At 38.0% G+C, this 19,697-nt stretch overlaps 1 protein-coding gene and 1 non-coding gene across 2 annotated transcripts in view; one reads left to right on the top strand and one right to left on the bottom strand.

Annotated features, from left to right (window-relative positions):
* Positions 1-16,602, top strand: part of LOC145694340 (RUS family member 1) — a 42,046-nt gene extending 25,444 nt beyond the window's left edge. The window contains exons 7-9 of the mRNA XM_081770462.1: positions 7,706-7,971; positions 8,453-8,645; positions 16,258-16,602. Coding sequence (XP_081626588.1) covers positions 7,706-7,971; positions 8,453-8,645; positions 16,258-16,331 — 533 coding nt within the window. The 3' untranslated portion in view covers positions 16,332-16,602. The remainder of the gene's footprint in view (positions 1-7,705; positions 7,972-8,452; positions 8,646-16,257) is intronic.
* On the bottom strand, positions 9,240-9,311 carry TRNAR-CCG (transfer RNA arginine (anticodon CCG)). The gene has a single exon. It is a non-coding gene; the product is annotated as a tRNA-Arg (tRNA).
* Positions 16,603-19,697: the final 3,095 nt, after the last annotated feature.

The raw sequence follows: 19,697 nt of genomic DNA, 5'->3' as shown, positions 1-19,697 counted from the left end.
ACTGCCACAAAGGAATGTAAGATGGAATTGATTTCTCTTGGCTTTTCCATTTTTTAAAGAGAGAATCGTATTCTGTAGTATTTCAGACTGAACTTCGTGCTGTAGTGCCTTTAGTAGTCTCATCAATATGTATTAATTCCACTTCCGCTACTTGGGCACAAATTGCAATAAATGCCAGAAGAGGATATGGCCCTCTCCTCATTCTGGAAAGTTGTTTCAGCTGTAGATACGGGGACAAATTTCGGAGAAATGGGCAGACATGTCCCCCCCCAACATTGGAACTGGAGGCTCTCCCAATAATTCGATTTGAGAACTGCTTTTTGCATATATGTGTGATGATTTGTGTCCGTCTGCCACAAAGGAAAGTGAGATAAGGTTGGTTTCTCTTGGCTTTTCCACTTTTAATGAAAATGAAGGCGTGCGACTGTGCGTGACGTAACCTGATGTGAAATCTTATCTCACCTAGGCCCTAACATACGAAGAGTATATACAGTATCCAATGTCAGTAGAACCCATCTTTTCAGTAAATGCGCATTTCATCTATTTGTAGTATCAGCCTAGGCATCTACTCATGCTTCGTAAGCTAACTCTATGGCCTATGAAACACGGATGTTCAATGCCGCGTTCACAAAAGCTCTCCACTGACTTTTATCCGTAGCCAAGTGGATCTAGTTTTTACTTTATATTCCTATCTCTGCGAGATCCATCTTAATATTGTTCTCCCATCTACGCCTTGGTCTTCCTAATGGTTGTTTTCCGATTGGTCTTACCGCTAACATTTTCAAAGCGTTTTTACTTTCTTCCATCCTAGGTACATGACCTGCCCACCTAAGCCTCCTAGACTTGATGACCCTAACAATGTTGGGTAAACCGTATAAATTATGTAGTTCCTCGTTATGAAGTTTCAGCCATTCCCCATTCCCGTTCCTCTTGGGTTCGAATATTCGTCTCAGGATCTTGTTCTCAAACACTTTCAGTCTAGGTTCTTCCCTCAGACTAAGCGACCGTGTTTCGAAACCATACAGAACAACAGGCATGATTATCGTTTTATATATTTTAAGCTTCAAATTCATCGACAGAATTCGCGACGACAAGAGATTTTGAACTGAATAATAACACGAATTCCCTGTTTTTAGTCAACATTTAATTTCTTCGTTAATATGATTTTCGTTTGTTAATATTGATCCTAGATATTTGAAAGTATCCACTTTATCAAAAGTATCATTTAAAATTTTAACGCATCCATAATTTGCTGTATTACGGTCCGGACGCACTTCCATGTGTTTAGTTTTCTCTGCATTTACTTCTAAACCCATGTCCCTGCTAGCATTTAATAAGACCTGTGCATTTCTTTCTATTGTTTTCCTATCATCTCCTATTAAATTTACTTCATTAGCGTACGCCATAACCTGGTGAACACAGTTCAACTCTAGGCCCTGGTTACTATCTGATTTTCCATATAGCGTATTCCAGGACAAAGTTGAATAATATGGGCGACAACGCATCTCCTTGTTTCAGGCCATTCTCGACGTGAAAGCTCGTGGACAAAATATTTCCTACCTGGACTTTACTTTGGGATTCATTTAAACATGCCGTCATTAATCTAATTAGCTTGTTCGGTATTCCAAATTCTGTAAGAACGTTGTACAATGTTTCACTCCTAACCGACTCGTAAGCCTTTCTAAAATCAATAGTTGATGTACCGGGGTATTGCATTCCCACTTCTTTTCGAGTATTTGGCAATGGTAAATATCGATAGTTGATCGATTTGGTCTAAATCCGCACTAATAATCCCCAATAATTTCATCTTCCTATGAAGTCAATCTTGCTAATAGAATGTTTGAAAGAATTTTATAGCATGTTGACAGAAGAGACATGCCTCGATAATTATTGCAGTCAGTTTTGTCGCCTTTCTTGTGGATTGGAACAATGATTGATTCTTTCCACTCTTGTGGCAATTCTTCCTTGTTCCAGATAAGGAGGATGAGTTTGTGTATCTTGTTCCACAATTTTTCGCCTTCAGCTAAAATTAACTCAGCCGGAATTTCATCTACACCCGGAGATTTGTGTTTCTTTAATTTCTTTATAGCGATTTCTACTTCTATATGGTTGGGTTCTGGAATATACGGTTCTGCGGCGTGTGTCTCCTTTTCTTCACACACATTAGTTTTTGGCTGCGTGTTAAACAAATCGTCAAAGAAATCTTTCCATCTATTTAAAATGCTATCTGTATCAATGAGAACTGTTCCGTCAGCTTTCTTTAATATATAAGCACGAGGTTGATAGCGTTTCTTAAATTCGTTTATCCTTATACATGTCCCGAATGTTTTTATTTTACTATTATCTTGAAGTTCCTTAATGTTAGCGTTCCAAAAAATCACGTTTCTTTGTTCTAAAAGTTTTGGGAGTTTCCCGCCTGATGTCTACGAAATTTTGTGTAGTTATTTCATTCGGATTTTGTAGCCAACGTAATTTTGCCTGTTTTCTCTTCTCTGCTAGTTTAACGCATTCCTGATCGAACCATCCAATTTTTCTTTTGAGAGAGGATGTTTCGTAAGCAAAGAAAAGAATTCAATTGCTGGAATATTTTTCTCCATAATTTTAAGGTTTCATCTGTTAATTAAAGAGTATATGACAGATTTCTATAATGATTTCTGTAATGCTATTGAGATTATCATAATTTTGCTCAAATAAGAGTATTGTTGCGTCATACATCATTGATATTCTACCTTGATAGTTTTGGAGAAGTCATTATTTATATTATTATAAAACAATTTAAACGTGTATCTATGTGGATGCCTAATTAGAAACAGCAATTATAAATATGCATGTTTTCAGATTTCAGAATGTGTTCACGGCAGTGATTTGTAATACTGATATGTACTACTACTTCATCTACATCGCCTGATATATAATATTCTCTACAACAGGTTCACCTAAGAAATCAGAATCATCTACCGTAATATGAGATTCATCTCCCTTCCCTAGAATAAGCCACAAATCTGCCCACCTCCCAATGTTGAAGACAACCAATGGCGTATTTAGGAATTTGTTTCGAGGGGCTATGCCCAATACAAGGAAGGAAGTGGGCAATTGCCCACCTGAGTTTGAGAATAAAATATATTTTAATTTATGCATAAATTGAAGTTATAATGGTAAGAATTGCAGACCGATAAATCCTATATATGATATGATATAAAAATTTAGGAGTGAATCTAACACTTTATCCTATTCATACAAGAAAAAGCAAGCATCCTCTTTGCCTACCTAATTTCACGGCCTATTTATTCCCCCATTTTGATTTTCTTTAATTCAAACATTTCCTTATTTTAAAAATAACTAAATAATATAATTTCTCCTTTGTTATAATTAAAGTTTCGTCATGTTGATATCCGCGCAAGTTTGTGTGGAACACCAGTTTCGCTTATCAACTCCTCTTAGTTTTGGTGTTACTGATGACGGCCAACTTAAATCACAACTGACAACGGTCGATAAACTATGACAGGCGAAGCGAAAGAAAGTAACGTCAAGAAACAAAAACAGAAAAGTAGAAAGGACGAAAGAAAGAACAAACGGACGTAGTTCTTATATAGAATGAAATTTGACAAATACAGTATTATTTCTGAACAAAGAACATAAGAGAATGAAAGTCAATGACCTTCTTAGAAATGGTAAGAAAGATTATTGTTGTACGTGGAATGCGAAAAACAAATAAATTTATTTCGGGGGAACTTGAGCCCGACAGCCCCTAAATACGCCACTGAAGACAATTCTGTTACCATGGTCCTCCACAGCATTGTTTTTCAACTTCATAAATATGTTGAGCATCGCTTATATATATATATATATATATATATATATATATATATATATATATATATAATATGGAAAAGGTCTTACCCGTCCCCCCCAATGTTGAAGACAGATTTGCGCCTATGCTAATAAACGTGGGTCAGAAAACACCTCGTTTCATAGTTAATAATCTGCTGACAATGCGAAACATCACGTTTTAAAATGCCCTGGCTTGAGGATTATGGGATCTCTTGCAAGCAGTTGAAGGAATTACACAAGAATTAGTATGCATTCTATCTATATATCCGTGTTTCACAGTCCTTTGTACCCACGCAACGATTATTCAGTTAGTACTTAGAAGTGTATCCTCGTACCTCAACTATACAATTCATTATGCTGGTACAGAAAGATGTGAAACATAGATATTGTAAAGATCTTTCCCTTGTGGGTGTAAGTAGAGCTATGTAGAGTAAATTAGACTCCGGAATCGACTTCCACTACCGCTTTTTATTATAAAAATCTTCTAATAAAATACAACAGTATTTACAGAAGCACTACAATATAACTTTCTCTAACGCGAAGTAGCAAAAGGTAGCCTAAAACCTTGCAGCCTTGAGGCAGGATCTCTACAGACCTCCGAGTAAGCTAAGTAGATGGAGTAGGAAACCTTAATGCTCCGAAGCAAGCAGTGAAGGGGTTAAGAGCCACAGAGCCGAAGCAGGCCAAGAAACTGAGGTTGGGATTCCGACTGTAATAGACCGTTACAGATTTGTTCATTTTATTTCAGTTTTAATGTTTCAGTGTTTGGTTTATGTTTATTCATTTTTATATATATGCCGACGTTATGTCTATCTTCACTATTGGGTTTATGTTTATTACTTGTTAATTACCTTATGTTTATGTTGTAAAAATGTCTCTCTGACATATAAATAATCTTTGATTTTTTATTTGTAATTAAGTTTGAAAAAGAAGGAAGTGTGTAATATGTAGCGTATTGTCTTAAAAAAAAACTAAATAAGTTTGAAAAATAATATTGTGTATTTTTAAACCACAAAATAATCACCTAAAGATATAAACTACAATTATTTATTCTTCTGCTTTCTATATTTTGTGAAAGGGGTTTGTTGCCAGGAAGTTTAAAAGAAAGAAGAAAAAAATGATGTATATGTAAACAAACGTTCTCCGGGATCTACAGGTAACATTAGCTGTACGAAAATACATTGGATGTAAGATTCACTCACGACTGAATATCCAAGTTTTCCTTTATTGGTATTTAGATCAGCGTAACTATGTCCACGATATTCATCAAATTTATTAGCTACATCCAATTAGTCACTTTCTTCCGAGGGCACACCGTCTTAGTTACGAACCTGTAATCTAGATCCTTCGGCCTTCGTGTACATGGGGAACAGAAGAGAGTAGGCACACGACAGAGCTCCGTGCAAGCTAAAGCGGGAGGAAGGGAAGACTAGAGTTCCGCAGCAAACTAAAGGCTTTTAGTTAGGGTTTTTCCTAGAGCTCCAGGCAAGCTAAAGGAGGGGTGGCCAATCGCAGACTGGACTCCTCTTCGTTGTATGGACGCTCCGGGCGACGGTGGCGCTGCTGCTGTTGTCGTCATGTGATTCTTACGTGGTCCGTCGTCTGCTTCTGTAGTAATCCAACGTGGGGTGTAGTACTCCCTCGTAAATACACGTGTTTGTTGTTTACCAACAGGAGCACGTGTAATGTTTATAAACACAGGCACGTGGTACCGTAGATGAGGGCTACTTGGACCCAATTTTGCAATAAATTCGTTCTTTCGGCCTGTTTTCATCCACGAAAACTTGAAAGTTATTGTCATAGCCCATATTAAGTGGAACTACAGGCTTTATTGTACATATTGAGGACAGTTTTAGTTACATATATTGAAAACAAAGCATAGGCGATTATTGTAAAAAATGGGTCCAAGTAAGACTCTTGTTCGGGCTACTTGAACCCACCCTCATATTTTCCTACAGAAAGCATTGAAATCTGCTCTGAGACTAAGTACGACGTAGGTGTTCCAAGAGCAACACTTTTTATTTACTGCAAACCACAAAGAGAACATGTTAAGAGGTACTATCAAATATAATGACTGTAATAGCTGATTACGTTTTCTTCTACAGCTGCACGAGCCCTATCTATCTTAGCAGCGAATCTAGTCGTTGACTGGAAGTGCAGTTCTAAAATAACTTCACCGAATCTCGACTGGGAAGATTGTCTTAGAAAGCAATGACAGTTCTCCCATGCATGGCTAAATAGGACATCACAATAAATCTGAAATCAAGTTAATCAACGAGGAATCCGAAATCACAAACTTTATCAAGATGACTAGCGAAGGCTAATTCTTCTTCTTCAGTGAACACTTTCAGACGGCCCGGATTCTGCCTTGATCTGTTCTTTAATTTTCTTTCTATGGTGGAACGACTTATCTTGAAGTGAGCTTCTGTTTCTTTATGCGACATATTCCCCGACTGAATTGCTGCTAAACACTCTTCAAGCTGTTATGAAAAATCAACATATTTTCGACCTCCAAGCAATCTTTTATATTGATGTACCATTTTGTACTGGTATCGTTAAGGAAACAATAAAAAGTCCTTACTTGTGTGACACGTGATAACAAACCTATATTTTTCATTGATAAAGATAACAAAGGATTGGATGGGACAAAATATCCATGTTTTCCAGGTCATGTGTACATACTTCATAAATAATGCAATTACGCACACATCTTACTGTATATGAGAAAGTTTACCATGTCAGTTTCATTAACCTATTTATAACTACTTATGTGTTTACTTAGCATTGGTTCCACTTTCTTGCAAATAGTGTCCACATATAAAAGTTTGGCGGTCAATAAAAACACTCTCTTCGTCAACGACCTTTCTCCCCAACACTGCTCCTTCGTAGCCTACCACAGAACTACTTTCAATGTGTGTACGCCTGCATTATGATCCCATCTAATGGATCTAACTCTGAACTCACTCAATATTGCATTGCATATGGGACTTTAAACGAGTTTTTGGTATGGCTCCAAGTAGCCCCTTAAGGGTCCAATCAGGCCGCAATTACGGTACATTACAATATTTAGAGCGCATACTATTTCCTGTGTAATTCCTTGAACTGCTTGAGAGATGTTTCATATTTTTAAAGCCAGGATGCGTTTTAAAATGTTGTTTCGTATTTTTTGGTGGTTTATAATTGAAACAAAGCGTTTTCTGGCCTAATGTTCATTAGAACTTCCCTCTTTCATTTAATATAGGAAATCACCTTCTATAATTATGACACGGAATTCAGTGACAACGTATATATCATGTAAAAGATTTAAATCGTTTTCACTAATATCAAATCGTTGGTCTTGAGGGATGACTGGTGGTGAGTTTTCGGTGCATTTTTCTTAAAATTTTATTATTATTATTATTTTCTGTGCATTGTGATAATGTAATAACGGAAATCATGCTCTGTCTGATTTCCGTCAGTCAGAAGTTGATTTTTTTTTAATACAAATAGATTTGAATGTTTTTTTCTTAGATGTGTTCCCTGATTTGTGTGGTGTAAAATCTTAACATGTGCAACATTGTAATTTCTATATATATATATATATATATATATATATATATATATATATATATATATATATATAGTAGAAATGGAAGATGAATTTGTTGTATATATATAAAATGCAAATATGATACCCACCGGCACTTCCATTTTCAATTCTTATATTTACTTTAACTTTGACCAAGTCTGACGACCCTAGCCAAATTATTGAATTTTATAAGCTATAATACGAGAACTTCTTAAAAATGTTGTTATTAATGTTTGTTATTATATATTATAAGAAGACGTAATAAATTTTATTCTGTTATTCTATGGTCGTTGTTTTATGTTGCAGAGCCTCAACTGTGTGGATTTCGAATCCAGTTAGGCGCTTCTTTAAACCATGTAGTGAGCTCTGGGATGATGACAGCGGACGATATTAAATTGTTACTCAACATCTACAGAGGGAAGTCCTATCTGTTGATTGTCGACATGAAAAATAAAATAATTTTGGTGCCTCTTCATGCGACGTCAACTGCTGCTGATCAAATCGAAGCGTACTTCCATGCGTTGCTTTTGGGAATCGCTACGCATTTAGTCACGCATAATAACGAACCTTTGGTGAGTATAGGATATCTATGTTATGAAAATGTAATAGATCCATTTCCCCTTGGGGTTCCAACTGGGAATCGAACCTGGGTCTTCCCCGCTAACCATGCAGCCACGAGGGAGTTTGGATCTCTAATAAGACCATTGTTCATTAGTCTGCAGTATACAATGGCAGGTTGTAAAACTAAACGCACACAGCAATTTTAAATAGTACTGATAATAATATTAAATAGAAAGAAGATTCTTGTGAAGATGTTTTTTTTTAAAAATACGAAGTATATTAGAAATCATCTGAAATATATGGAATGAAGAATTAATTCACTGGTATATAATAAACATTACACCGGTAGTTTCTTTTTGTTAAACTACGATTTTCTACATATTTTGACTAAGATGAATTGGGAAATTCTAATTATTTAAAATATTTCCTAAAGAAATGACATAGAAACATAGCATATTTTTTAAATGTTAAGGTGTGTTGTGTTTATTGCAGCCGTCTCTGAACAATGGAAATATCCCTCTTACAAATGCTTGGTCTTCCCCCTTCACTCGTCTGCAGCAATCTCTTGCCCAATTCCCCTCTTCCAAGTCGAAAGAAGTAAGAATTCCTTTGGAAGCGATGATGGCGGCCAGTGACGTTGCTTCGAAGGAGTATTCGCAATTCAGCTTCTCACTTAAAAAGCAAGGTAACACTGCATGCAGTTAAACATTTTTAACATATAAGAATCATGTATCTATTAGAATAAGAAATTGACGTTCAATCGGACATAAGGGAAACATGGAAAGGTTTTGGATTGAATCTTGACAGTTTGACATAATTCGGAGTTTTTTTTTTTTTTAACACAAGGAAAATATATTACATTCTCTCAAATGTGACTTCACAGGCATCTAGTATTTATAGAGTAGTATGAAACAAATTTCCAACATCATTGCTGACTGCTATTCAAATTTTGTAGCAATAGAAATAGAATATCGAAAAATGAAATGAAATCTTTATGTTAGTCAATATCAAAATATTGACTCAATAAAGTAGCATGACAAAGTATATCTGATATATGATAAGATGTATATTGTGTAAAGGTATCAAGTAAGGAAGAAACTTTAGGATAAGGAATATGATGTAGACATGGGCAGGGCGAATAAGTTTTACGTCCACGCTTATGCCGGTTAGGCTAAAGGAGACGTTGATAATGACAAATGAATGAAATGTAGAAGTGGGACGAAACGGGAGATTCCGAGAAAACCCACGAGCACGGTGTTTTTCCACCACAAAGTCCACACGGCGCGAGCTGGGATCGAACCAGGGACCCCAAGCACCGGAGGCGAACGCTCTACCACTGAGCCACCGCGCCCTCCAAAAATATCAATATCTAGACGTATAAATTCTCCATACTTTTACTTTAGAGCAACAATAAGAAAGAACAGAGTATGGTGATCGTAGAGTAAAATCGAATTGAAATTCAATGGATTCACGCGTTTCATGCTTGCTTGTCGAAAAACGGGTTTTGGGATATCTATCCCTGTCCTGATGTATATACACTCGCCGCCCAGAGGCCATATCATTCAAGTTATCCACACCAAATTATAAACTTATTTTTTTAAAAAGATCCTCCGGGAAGGGGGGAGGGAGCTAATTTTCTTCCTATCCCTAGATGTAAGGGTAGTTTTACTAAAGGGTGGAAATCAAAAATTGCTATTTTCTTGTAATCGGCAGTAAAGATTTTGTTTACATTTCATACATCAATATTAGATTAACAATACTACATCGTGATATAAGTCACTTTTCTGGGAAAAATCCAGAAGAGGCAGTTTGGACTTTTGGGGACATTTTTGCGGACAATTTTCTCAGAAACGACTCAAACGATTGTGTTCATATTTCATGAATAAATGTTTCATTAATAACCTGATAGTATGGCATAACTCATTTGTCACGAAAAAAGTCCATAAGGAAAAATGAAATCTTTGAGTTTAACGTTTCACTATTCTGCCCTTTAGGCTAAGGGAGACGACAATGAAGGCAACTGAAATGATAATGGAAGAGTTAGTGGAATCAGAATGTGGGAGGAAACTGGAGTACCGCGAGGAAACCCATGGGCACGATGTTGTTCACCACAAACTTACTTGGCTGAGGATCGAAGTAGGGACCCCACGCACAAGAAGTAAGCGCTTTACCACTGAGCCACAGTACCTTCCGTAAGATCCATAAAGAGTTGTTTACTCTTAGGACTGGGCTTTGCCGGACTATTTTCTCAAAAATGGCTCAGGTGATTTTATTCTTTCATAAGTAAATATTTCATTAATAATCCTATAATGTTGCGTAAATAATTTCTTATGAAAGTATTCGCAAGGGGTAGTTTACTCTTGGGAATAAGTTTTTTTTTTTTTAAATAATTTCCTCAAATACGACTCATGCGATTTTGGTGATATTTCATAAACAAATATCTCATTGATAATCCTAATAATATGGCGTAACTCATTTCTCATAAAAAGAATCCACAGCGATATTTTTTTCAGTAATACGAGGGGGAGTCAAATGAAAACCATAAATATTTTTTTAAATATTATTTATTGGTCACACAGGGTACAGAAGTAAATCACTTTTCAACATAGTCCCCTCCTCGTTCAATGCAAGTCCGCCAGCGCTTCGGAAGAGCCTGAATACCTGCAGAAAAAAAGTCTTTTGGGCGACGGCGCAACCACTCGTCCACCGCGTTGCGTACCTCTTCATCGGAGTGAAACTTCCTGCCGCCCATTGCTTCTTTGAGCGGACCAAACAGATGGAAATCGCTCGGTGCGAGGTCTGGCGAGTAAGGGGGATGTGGGAAGCATTCAAATTTCAGGTCTGTGATGGTCGCAACCGTTGCACGCGCCGTATGGGGCCGTGCATTGTCGTGTTGCAGCAGCACACCGTCTGACAGCAATCCACGTCGTTTTGTTTTGATGGCAGGCCGGAGATGATTTTTTAGGAGGTCCGAGCACGTAGCACTCGTCACAGAGGTTCCTCGTGGCGTGTAGTGTTTCAAGATGATGCCCTTTTCGTCCCAAAAGAGGGTCAGCATAACCTTCCCTGCAGACGGCTGTGTCCGAAACTTTTTGGGTTTCGGTGATGAGGAGTGGCGCCACTCCTTGCTCGCTCGCTTTGTTTCAGGCTGATGGTAATGCACCCATGTTTCGTCACCAGTGACGATTCGTGTTCAGCACGCCACAAAAGGTCTTCGCACGCATCAACACGTCGCTGTTTCAGTTCAGGCGTCAGTTGTCGGGGCACCCATTTTGCAGACACCTTATGAAACTGGAGAACATCATTCACAATATGATGTGCCGATCCATGACTCATGTGTACACATGCTGCAATTTCGTCTATTGTCACACGGCGGTTTTCCAAAACGATGGCTTCAACGGCTGCAATGGTCTCTGGAGTCACTACGCACCGAGCCTGGCCGGGGCGTGGAGCATCGGCCACAGACGTAACACCATTTGCAAATTTCCGGCACCATTCATAGATTTGTGGCTGTGACAAACACGCATCTCCATACTGAACCTTCATTCGCCTAAAAATGTCAATCGGTTTCACACCTTCACTTCGCAAAAACCGAATCACAGAACGCTGCTCCTCGCTGGTGCATGTGGCTAGTGGGGCTGCCATTTTGGAACTGTTGTTGCGCCGGTGTTTGTTTTGTGCATCTGCCGGCTGCTGCCACCTAGGAAACATCCGGCATACTATCGTAAACAGGCATGCCAACTTACAGCTCACTGGCGCCATATGCGTATTTTTATTTCTACTTTTATGGTTTGAGTTGACTTACCCCCGTAACTGCAGCATAACAAGAAATTGAAGCGAGAACATTTAGAGCGGTGGTCCATACCTTTTATTTTATTTTTTCTTAGTTTTTAAATGAAATTATGTTCTAATGTATGCTTAAATCACGTAGAATAGCACAGCTAATGAGGTTGCAGTGGAAGGAAAGGAGAGAGGCTCCCTCAGACCTTTTCATTGCTTAAATTTTCAATCAATGCTTTATTATGTGTTATCTTTCTAATTAAAATGTTAAATATCGTTGGAATGAGTCTGCATTTCGCTGTCATGGGTGATGTATGACTTCAACATTCTCATAAGTTAATTATATAATCTCAATATAGTTAAGGGTGCACGGTAGCTTAGTGGTGGAGCACTCATCTCTGGGGCAAGGGGTCCCTGGTTCGATACTAGGGTATGTGAGTTTGCGGTGGACAACGTAGTTTCCGTGGGTTTTCTCGAGGTTCTTCCATTGCTTCCCACATTTTCATTTCACTAATTCTTTAACAAGCACCAATTTTCTCATTAATCACTCATCTCCTTAAACGTAAAGGGCGTTAAACTAGAAATAGTATTACAGTTTATTGAATATAGTTGGCTGTGTCAGTAGAGTCATAGTGTGGTCGCTGCTATAGCAGCTGACAGAGCATGACGTATGCCAGTCCATAGGCTGATCATATAGTCTTAGCAAGGTTGACTGAGTCAGTAATCTTAGTTGCAGTGGCATCTGACAGACTAAACTGTATAGGCCATGGTAAATGCCCAATTGGACATTGTGCAAACGCATGCTATTACTCTGTACAGTACTTGGTTTTGCAACGCATATGAAAGAACTAATAAGTGAAAAGTATATTCACGGTAGTCAGAAAGTTCTTGTTGTTCGTGATCGTCAGAAAGAGAGAGATATACAGGGCGTGGTACTCAGTGTTAGGTCTTAAAAGTAATCTCTTCCAGCATGTAGTACCCCTTGCTAACGTACTTGCAGCTGCGCAATACTCTGGCGATAAACTCGAGGGTCTTGGATATCTGCGTCATTCTCTTCGGAGGTCGTTGTCCGGAAAATGGAACATGTGGTAATCTGATGTCACGAAGTCCGGCGAGTATGGTGGATGGTAGCGTCTCAGCCAAGACGCTGAGTGGTAACCTTAGTCGTCATCGTCACGTATAGTCTCTCGTTGTCGTGGAGATACAGCACGTCCTTGTGATTAACCAACGCTGGCTCCTTCTGCTGCAATGTATGTCGTACCCGTTGCAAGTGTTGAGATGATAGGTCCGCACTGATGGTGTTGTCTGGTGGTTGGAGTCGTAATGCACCACTTAGCGACTAGTCTACCAGACACAGAGAGTGCGTTCAAGGTGGTCTTGAGAGTATGATGCACAGGGTCACATAGTAACAATATTTGGTACCCTTAGAAGTGTCGTATTGGATCCACTTTTCGTCACTCGTGAGCCGAGACAGCAACCACAAACAGGCTGTCACTTGTTCCTTGTTGCGTGCCGACAATGTGTAGGGTCCCCACTTGTCCAACTTGTACACTCCCCTATGCTGTGCAGGTGAAGTCTGACTGTTTCTTTGGAAACCTGGAGGCATTCGGCAAGTTCACCACACGTTTGCCTTCTGTCTTCCTCTGTGACTGCTTTTAGGGGCTCATGGTCCAACACTTGTGGTCACCCGCTGTAGGATTCATCACAAAGGCTCAGATTTCCCGACCTGAACTTCTGGAACCAATGCCTAGCGGTGCGTTTATTCACGGCACTCTCCCTAAATCTTTGACGTATTGGACAATTTGATGGAGTTGCCAACATGCCTACTGTAAGGGTATACAGTAAACAATCGCAGACGACCTGCTTCAATACCTCCATTTCTCTTCGACACTGAACGAGCTGTGATTGCTGTGTGTGCCAGGTCGTGCTTGTATTAGTCCAAGTTGATAGTTATACTAACCCCCGATCACTTTTCCGGTAAGTCACTTCGTTTTCTCTTACTGAACGCTTCATCAAATCGAATGTCAAAAACGGCAAGAACTTTTTTGGTTATCTTGTGAAAATATAATTCTGTCTCTTGTACTGTAAATATAAAAATAGAACACTTCCTTGCAAGGATGAACCGAAAACAAAATTTGGAGGAAGCATTTAGACAAAAAATGGAACAAGCGGATGAAATGAATGCAATACAGAATTTTACAATATGCAGTAATTGAATAAATTACGATTTTACTTAAATAGGAATTGTAAGGTAGCAGAACATGTTACCCGCAGAATATATAGGATAGAATTTTAATTCAGAGTAGGCCAGAAAGAATGTGGCAGGACAATTTATACAGATGAGTGTGTAATAGATCAATAAGGGAGATGCGAATATAATCAAGAAAATTATGCAAGGTTGGGTGGATAACTGGACTAGATTGAATTTTATGTTTGTGTTTCTTAAACCTATACAGTCTGTTGTAGGTATTTATGTTACTGTTGGATATAGAATCGTTGCGAATCCTATCAACAAATTTGAAGCTTAAAATATATAAAACGATAATCATGCCTGTTGTTCTATATGGTTGAGAAACATGGTCGCTTACTCTTAGGGAAGAATATAAACTGAAAGTATTTGAAAACAAGCTCCTAAGACGAATTCGGACCCAAGAGGAACGGGATTGGGGAATGGAGGGAACTTCATAACGAAGAACTGCATAATTTGTACCGTTTACCAAACCTTGTTAGGATCATCAAGTCTAGGAGGCTCAGATGGACAGGTCATGTAACCAGGATGGAAGAAAGTAGGAACGCTTTCAAAGTTTTAAGTAGAATTCCAATCGGAAAACGACCGTTAGGAAAACCTAGGCGCAGATGGGAGAACAATATTAACATGGATCTCGCAGAAATAGGAATATAAAGTAGAAAGTGGATCCAGGTGGCTAAGAACAAAAGTCAATGGAGAGCTTTTGTGAATGCAGCATTGAACCTCCGGGTTCCATAGGTCATAAAGTTAGTTAGTTTAGTTAGTTGGATGTAGAATATGGGCGGAAAGTGTTTCAACGTTAATCACATGTATAGATGTGACAGTTGTGGAATTAACCTGTGAGGGGGGAAAAACACACTAGAAAAGTGAAGTAACATAATGTTGGATAGTTTTGGAAACTTGAAGATTAGAGTAGCTTATATTATCCTTCGGTGGATATAGAGAAGTTGTAAAATATATGTATCGGGTGGGACTGTGTCCATTTCTGAGAATTGTAAGTTAGTTTAAAAGAACAACAGTCAAGTCAATAAAGAAAGAAAAAAAAAATGAAATGAAATCTTTAAGTTTTACGTCCCGTGGTTATGCCGGCTAGTCTAAAGGAAATGAATGAAAATAGGGAATGAAGAAAGTGGGAAGAAACGGGAGAACTCCGAGGAAACCCATGCACACGGTGTTTGTCCACCACAAAGATCACTTGGCGCGAGGGACCCCATGCACCAGAGGTGAACCTCTACCATTGAGCCACCGCGGCCCCAAAGTCAATAAAGAGTGAACAGATATATCGTAGTAGTTCATTGGAAACATCGTGGTTATAATATATTGCAAGTGTGTACTCCCCATATTCTACTAGCATCTTAATTGTTTTATCCAAGTTTAACTTTCAGAGGTTGTTGGTTTGTAACTTATACACATTTGCTGAGAAATTTAATTTATTTAGAAGCCTGATTTTTAATAAAAACTACTGCTTGGTTACGAACCGAAGAAGGTTAATTCACCCATATACTCGTTCAGTAACTAGTACAGGGTGATTAAAAGAAACGGGGAATTTTGAAAGTTGAGGTGGCAACAGTGGGCGTTTGGAAACACTAAATAACGTACGTCAGGGAGTCAGCTACACCCTGCCATTTAGTTATCATAAATGCTTGGAATGGTGGCCAACGTGCTTTCGCGATCAAAGCGTTTTAAAAGAATAATGATAGTGTGGAGGGGGCATGAAGAGAATTCTGTAGTCACTTTAATTTAGGACGCCATGAGATGTGTTCTATCAGCACATGTAATTAAACCATGGATATGTAATTTCGAGTCAACTGGTTCGGCAATGAAAAAGAAATCTCCAGGCCGTGTGCGAACCGAACAATGTAACGAAGAGACTGCAGGAATTTTTGCATAGAGAAGGAGTTCGCCTGCAAGATGTCATCTTAAAAAAAAAATAAATAAATAAATAAATAAATAAATTGGACTGCATCTGTATGTATTCTGAAATGGCATTATTTTTACTATTAAATGAGATAAATATATTTTTAACTATTAAATGAGAGAAATAATTTTTAAAAAATGTTTTCATGAAATTAATTTTCAAAATTTCCCGCTTTTTTAAATCACCCTGTACATTATCGAATTATAGTTTGCAAAACACACGGAAGTTATGAAGATGGCGATAAAAGAAAATATCTTTATATTAATAGCCATGTATGAATTGATGGATCATTTTACCGTAGGATGCCTGGAGTAAAGAACTAAGTATACAACAAACTATTGTCTCTTTCAGGCTGGACAACGGATTGCCATCTTCTTCATCCTGACGAATGGCGAGGCGAATGGCAGATACAACATTCCAAATGAATTTATAATTTCGTAACGGATCAAATCATTCATATACCCAGTCTTAATGTTTTAACAAACCAGGCATAATACGAGCTTGGTTTATGGTGGTGACGATTATGTTAATCGTATGAAGCTTCCCGAAACGATTTCTTTTATTGAAAAGAAAGAAGAACTGAAAAATACAAATGTACATGGTTTGTTTATTTGTATTGTATCACTGTAATAATTATTGAATGCAAATAGTGCAATGTTTCATTGGTGTCAATTACAACTGAATTGTTGGTTTTTAGTAGTAGTTTTATTTAATTAATTGTGTAGTCATATCTCCTATTCATCCCCTTCATTTATACTAAAATTCCGCACGAATTAACAATAGAAACCAAATTACACACTTGTGCGTGGCCAAATTGATGTTTGATCTTGAGTTGCTTTGACCTCAACCAGTCCTCTTATTACAACGTAGTAAATACTGTGATGTAGTCCGCTTAGACACAGGTGTTCTACGTTCTTAGTGTCACGAGAAATTTTGTCTATATGACACAATGTTCGCTGTAACATGTTGTGGTCTCATTAGTTCACGCCAAACGTCAATTCGGCTGCTGGCATCAGGCACTAGCTGGTGCTGGGTATAGAATTTTGGAATAGGCTTCATATTCAGCACCTATTGCAGGAAGTTTTTAAATAGTTCGAGGTTTATTTGTATTTACGTAAATTCAATAATTAAAAATATGCTTCTTCTGCAAGACATCCATGACACAAACCCTCTGCTGCAGTGCTTTTCTACTGTCTGGTCAGGAGGAACCAAACTAAGGTGGTTAGCTGATTCTTCCCAACTCGATGCTGGATTTTCTTTAATATTCCATTGCTCAGAGGACACGAGTTCGATTTATTAATACAGTGAAACCTGTGTTCAGCGGAATCGAGCGGGACTCACCAAAATTTCCGTTAAAGCCAGGTTTCCGCTTAATAGAGGTAGGTAGACCTTTCCTTTTAAAAAATACATGCTTACAGGGGACAAAGCATGCAAAATATATTGCAGTACGTACCGTGTTCAATTACAGTACTTCTTTGTTCTACGAGATAATACACAGAAGAGATAAAATAAAATAAATGCAAAATATGATATGCACACGTTTTCTTTAATTTTTCCCATTAGTCAAGCAGGGTTTTCTGTATATGTTACTGTTTGGCTGCTTGACTTTCCGTACATCCTTTAACCTGAGAAACTATACTAAGTAAATGAAAATCAATTTTCGTAAGGCAAATTGTTGCAGTTCCTTTAAACTTCTGACGTTCGGAGAGCATCTTGATACGTCTTTATTCTACACTGTTCTTCGAACTGTATTCCACCACCTCGTCTTCCCCTTTCCGACTTTCCGTATGATTCTTGATTAAGTAACGGGGATTAAGGACAGATTGTGCAGGGGTGAATATGAATAGTGGTTGGGGAAGGTCAACACTGTCCGGAAAGACTTAAGAGAACGAACACTTTATTGCAGACAGTGTAATGTATATGTTTACAATCTCACAGAATGTCTAAACATTTTCTGAACGCTGTAGTCCTGAACTCAGAATTTTCCGTTAAAGGTTTATTTTGCTTTCCGTTGTCCGCATAACACAGTTTCCGTTTAATGAAGGGACTTTTACATGTTTTGTAATCCAAAATTCAAGAGACCGTGAAATATTTCCGTTTAAGGCAGTTTTCCGTTTAGTAAAGGGTCCGTTAAAGACAGGTTTCACTGTATTTTCAATCTTTCATATTTGATCATTAACTCTTCAGACGGGCGTGACATATAAACACCCATTCGATCGTCCCATTGAGGATGGTCAGTCTATAAACACAAAATCTGGACAGAAAGGACGAATGTGGTTTGTAAGCCTCATTTGCGTTTTTGTCAAGACATTTAACCCGCGATCGGTCCCGCCGTCAGAAAAAAAATCTAACCATAATACATTTTTAGCTGAAACTTTTTCTTCTTTTTTTTTTCACTGAAGTTATTTTTAAAATATCTCCCCTACTTCTACATTATTGTTTCGGTGCGATAGGTACGGGTGGGGTAGATAAACATGAATGGATTTCTTGTTAACAAATGTCTCCCAGTTTGTTAAATTACCTCAACTTTTTATTGTTCTTCACCCGAGCTATATTCTCTTGTCACTCATTGAGCGTGGAAAATATAAAATAAAATAATAATAATAATAATAAAAAAAAAATAGCAGCCCGGACCAGTTTCATTTTTTTTAGATACTGCCAAAAGAAATAGGATTTGATATTATCCAAAGAGTACATATAGTGTACTTCATTACTCATTTTCTTACTAAAAGCAAAAAATAGAGCCCTGGTGAAAAACAAGGCATCTCTGCAACATTTCAGAAATGCTGAAAATGTGCATTACACACGACCGATGGCGTTACTTCAGAAGGCGCGACTGATCGCGGGTTAATACCCAATCATTGACTTGCATGGCTTTTAGGATGTCCATATTTTTTCGTTTCTAAAGGAGGTTAAATCAATATTAAAGTCCAGAATGTTTTGTTACTACGACGAGAGAAAGTGCTTCAAAAACATCAAAGAATTCATCTGTGGCTATAGTGTTATTCGGATCTCACGTTAAGCTGTGGATCGATGATGCTTTACATAGCCTTAGGTGTTCAAAAGGGATGGTTCGTTCATGTCGAACAGTTAAGCAAATGATTGATAACATATTAGGAAGCATCAATATTTACGTTACTGACAATTCAGCCTAAGTACCTTTCTGTTAAACTCCTGCAGCTATCATGATAAGAACCGGAGAGTTCATGCATAAAATAAATAAATAAATAAAGCCCTGCTTCGATGCTGTATGCATAGTGTAAATTAATATGCACGCAGTCTGCTCTTTTGAAATTCATTCTGCATTAGATATTGAGAGTATTTTTGGTGCAAACTAGTGGTGTGAAAACCAGTTTTCTTCAAGACCGGTTCCGGTTTTTTCCAAAACTGGTTCTACTGACCAGAATAGTGTTTCATTGTTCTCCGGAAACCGATTCCGTTTCCACAGAAATAATTTTGTGTTCAGTGAAAACCGAACCGGTTTCGGTGAAAAACCTAACGGGTTTTTGGAGAAAACTGACCGGTTTTGCCCATCCCTAGTGCAAACAGGCTGTCTATTTCAATTCTGTCACATGGTTGCTATCACTTGCTAGAAACAATTCTCTGATAGCTCACTGATATATGCGGTAAAGCTTGATCAACTCGACAGCTAGGAAAGACAATATAAGGCCAACGTGAATAAATATATATACACAGGATGTTAATAAAGTATATCGGCAAACTGTAAGAGTAATGGTTAACTATCGGCAAACCTCACATTAAAATAAAAGTTTATATGGACCTGTGGGGAA

This window comes from Thermobia domestica, chromosome 9, assembly GCF_964235325.1.
Source record: "Thermobia domestica chromosome 9, izTheDome1.hap1.1, whole genome shotgun sequence".
Lineage (NCBI taxonomy): Eukaryota > Metazoa > Arthropoda > Insecta > Zygentoma > Lepismatidae > Thermobia > Thermobia domestica.
Note: the sequence above shows the minus strand (reverse complement) of the source record. Positions and strands in the feature narration are given on the sequence as shown.